The 5,000-nt window shown below is 40.1% G+C and overlaps 1 protein-coding gene across 1 annotated transcript in view; it reads left to right on the plus strand.

Annotated features, from left to right (window-relative positions):
• The window catches only part of LOC113809713 (zinc finger protein 721), a 23,004-nt gene extending 21,115 nt beyond the window's left edge, over window positions 1-1,889 (plus strand). Inside the window, exon 3 of the mRNA XM_027361380.2 lies at window positions 1-1,889. This exon is cut by the window's left edge and continues 2,755 nt beyond it. Coding sequence (XP_027217181.2) covers window positions 1-1,766 — 1,766 coding nt within the window. The 3' untranslated portion in view covers window positions 1,767-1,889.
• Window positions 1,890-5,000: the final 3,111 nt, after the last annotated feature.

Here is a 5,000-nt window from a genome sequence, read left to right on the forward strand (position 1 = left end):
TCTTTAATAAGTCCAGGCTGATCCTACACAGCAAAGTGCATGAAGGCAAAAAATTTTTAACAAGTAAGGAGGAATGTTTCAGTGAGAGTGGTTATTCTCCCAAGAACTTACTCTCCGAAACATTCTCAGATGAAAGCCCATTTTGGTGTTCACACTGTGAAGAAAAATTCATAACAGAGACGGACTTGATACAGCATGGGAAAATACATGTTAGTGACATGCACCAGTGCTCTCAGTGTAATATGAAGTTCACCACAATATGGGAACTGAAACAACATGAGAAAATTCATTTACATCAAAGTAATTTAACATGTTCACATTGTGATAAAAAGTTTTTAGATAAGACTGACCTCTTCAGACACACAAAAGCAAATGCTTATGGGAAGCAATTCAAATGTTCTTACTGTGATGAAAATTTTAATGCAAAATGTATTCTGAAGAAGCATGCAAAAATTCACAAGGGCGACAAACCATTCTATTGTTCACTCTGCGACATGAACTTTATTTGGAGATCTCAGCTTGATCATCACCTTACAACCCATAACAATAAAGAAACTAAGAAATGGGAAGATAAGCTGACCACTTTGCCCTTTTTAAGGAAATGTCTAAAGAAAGTGCCAAACAAAAAGACCCAAAAGCAGATAATGACTCCAAGCCCTTTGCATAATGATATTCCCACGGCAGAATCCCAAGAACAGAAATCTGCAAAGGTCCAGCCGGATCCAGAAGGAAGTCCCATCAAGGAACACGGCACTAATGAAAATTTTCCAGCGACAGCCCAATTCAACGTAGATGAATGTCCCCTAGAGGAAAATGCTTCCATTGGAAAAAAATCAATAAAAGAGGTTCTGGAATCCTCTAGTAATGAGGAGAAAAGTCATAAGGAAGATTGTCCTGCACCAACAGTGCTAAGAAGAGCCCATGTAGAAGGAAGTGAACTAGAGGAATTATCCCCTGTAAAGCAAGTTCAGGAAGATTCTAGCTCTAAGGAGACCAGTACTGAAGAAGATCTTCCCATACCAGCTGAGCTAAGATCCCTTGCAGGAGGTCAGCCAAAGGGAAAGTCCCCTGTAAATGAAGTTCAGGAAGATTCTAGCACTGAGGAGACAGATTGTGAAGCAGATCTCCCTGCACTAACAGAACAAAAAATATCTTATATAGAAGAAAGTGAGCCAGAAGAAAAATCCCCTGTAAAACATGTTCAGGAAGATTCTAGCTCTGAGGAGACAGATAGTGAGGCGGATCTTCCTGCACTAACAGAACAAAAAATATCTTATATAGAAGTAAGTGAGCCAGTAGAAAAATCCCATGTAAATCAGCACCAAGAAGATTCTAGCTCTGAGGAGACTAGTATTTTGGAAGATCTTCCAGCACCAGCAGAACTCGCAGAGGGAGGTGAACCAAAGGAAAGTTCTGTAAAACAGATTCCAGAAGATTCTAGCTCTGAGGAGACCAGTACTGAGGAAGATCTTCCAGCACCAACAGAGCAAAAAAGATCCCTCGTAGGGAGTCACCTAAAGGAAAAATCCCCTAGAAAGGAGTTTCAAAAGACTGATAGTTTGGATATTTCCCCTATACCAGAAGAACTAAGATTCAACATAGTAAGAAGTCAAGTAGAGGGAAACATTACAGATATGAGAGAGTCTCCCATAAAGGTGGTTCAGTCACAGGAACACCTCTCTATTACAAGAGAAACCAAAGAAGACTGGAGGATTTTAATCTCTATCTTGATTGAAAATTTAGAATGGTCCCTGAAGCACTGGTAGGCAAAAGGAAAATAGAGAAGCCAGTTATTAGATGTTAAAATCTATAGATTATATATGATGAAATAAATAGAATATCCTTTATTACAAATATGAAAAAAGTGTAATAATAAAGTGCTATATAAAGTTTGGTCTTTTTTGTTCAAGAGTTCAAACCATATTTTCTTGCATTCATGCTTAAAATCATTTAACCTTCTTGACCTTTTGATTGGTAAATTAAACAATCACAACTATAAAGTCATTGAAAAAATGGGAGTTTGCCTCTTTGCGTGTTGAAAGAGGAAAGTAAAGTTGCAGGAAAGAAAGAGAAAAAAAAATTAGACTGGGAAGAGACGGGTGTGGTTAATAGTCTTAAGGTTTTGGGCAACCTTAAATAGGCAAAGCTCTGGCAATAAAGCTCTTTTAAGTGGCGAGCAAGATACCCTCACCAGATAGGCTTATCTTCTGAGGCAATGGTACCCCTTCCTAAAGCTCACTCATAAGCATTATTTACGTCAAAGGAATCGTGATGGTGGCTTGGGTACTGATAACAGATGCCTTGTATCAAAGACTTAGAACCAGAAGGATATGCAGTGCGAATAGGATGAGTGCCACATAACTGATAAAGATATTAGTCCCTGGAAGATGTGCCAAGTGAAGGAAGTAAGATATAAATTATATGCAGATTGTAACCTGGTAAATGGCTAGTGATGTATTAGTGATGCTAGAAAGATAGAGAAAAATACACAAATATTTTTATTTAAAGCTCAATAACAAAAGATCAAAAGAGAAAAATAAAAGCTAATAAATCAAAAAAGGCAACACAAGATGGCCGGCAACTGAACAGAAGGAAACTATTGAATAAATTGAAATGTATCTGTCATCGTCTATATTATTAACAATTATTATAATTTGTCAATGTGTGATGTATCTGCCGACATGCATATACCTGCATACTTGCGTATACACACACACATGCGCACGCACACACGCACACACACACACACACACACACATGCACATGCGCACGCACACACACACACACACACACACACACACACACACACACACACACACACACACACACACACACACACACACACACACACACACACACACACACACACACACACACACACACAGACACACACACACACACACACACACACACACACACACACACAGACATAGCCACCCACACACACACACACACACACACACACACACACACACACACACACACACTCCATACACACACACACACTACACTTCACACACACACACAAACACACCATACTTCACACACACAAACACACACACACACACACCATACACACACACACACACACACACACACACACACACACACACACACACACACACACACACACACACACACACACACACACACACACACACACACACACACACACACATCATACACACACACACACACATCATACACACACACACACACATCATACACACACACATCATACACACACATCATACACACACATCATACACACACACAACCATACACACACACAACCATACACACACACACACACACACACACACCATACACACACACACACACACCACACACACATACACCACACACACATACACCATACACACATACACCATACACACACACATACACCATACACACACACACACACACACACACACACACACACACACACACACACACACACACACACACACACACACACACACACACACACACATCATACACATACACACACACACATCATACACACACACACACATCATACACACACACACACATCATACACACACACACACATCATACACACACACACACATCATACACACACACACACACATCATACACACACACACACACACCATACACACACACACACCATACACACACACACACACACACCATACACACACACACACACCACACACATACACCATACACACACACACACACCACACACACACATACACCATACACACACACATACACCATACACCATACACACGTATACACCATACACACACATATACACCATACACACACATATACACCATACACACACACACACACCATACACACACACACACACACCATACACACACACACACACCATACACACACACACACACCATACACACACACACACACCACACACACACACACACCACACACACGCACACCACACACACACATACACCACACACACACACATACACACCATACACACTCACACCATACACACACACACCATACACACACACACCATACACACACACACCATACACACACACCATGCACACACACACCATACACACACACACCATGCACACAAACACCATACACACACACACCATACACACACACACACCACACACACACACACCACACACACACACACACACCACACACACACACACACCATACACACACACACACCATACACACACACACACACACACACACACACACACACACACACACACACACACACACACACACACACACACACACACACACACACACATAAAGTAGGAAGAAATGAGTATACCCAAACCATGAGAGAGGCGAAATTAGACTGAAAAGGACATAATAAACAAATGCGCAAGTCAACCAAAACTCTTCTTTAACTACATAAATAGTAAAACTAAAAGTAGGGATCAAATTAGCGCTATCAAAGACAATAATATTATATATTCTAGGGAGGAAGAAATGTGTGAAATCCTAAATGAGAAATTTCAGTCAGTGTTTGTTCAGGATCCATGCTTTGATATGGCAAATACCCGTACAGACGTAAAGAACATCGAAAATATCACCCTCAAAAAGAACAAAATAAAAGATATGCTAAAAGGATTAGACAAGACCAAAGCAGAGGGACCAGATGAAATTTCTAACTGGGTTCTTAGGGAATGTGTTAATATTTCAAAATTCACTAAGACAAGGTAAACTACCAAAAAGTTGGAAATTCGCAAATGTTACACCCTTATATAAGAGAGCGACAAACAAAACCCACTAAATTATAGACCAATTTCATTAACTAGTGTAGTATGCAAACTGCTAGAAAGAAATTAGAAAACAATGGGTTGAAATGCTTGAAAAATACGAAATGATATCAAATAAACAATTTGGTCTTAGAGAAGGAAGGTCGTGTGTAACAAATCTCCTCTGTTTTTATAATAGAGTATCTGAAATATTACAAGAAAGAGACGGCTGGGTGGATTGTGTGT

The sequence above is a fragment of the Penaeus vannamei genome, chromosome 6, assembly GCF_042767895.1.
Source record: "Penaeus vannamei isolate JL-2024 chromosome 6, ASM4276789v1, whole genome shotgun sequence".
NCBI classification, from domain to species: domain Eukaryota; kingdom Metazoa; phylum Arthropoda; class Malacostraca; order Decapoda; family Penaeidae; genus Penaeus; species Penaeus vannamei.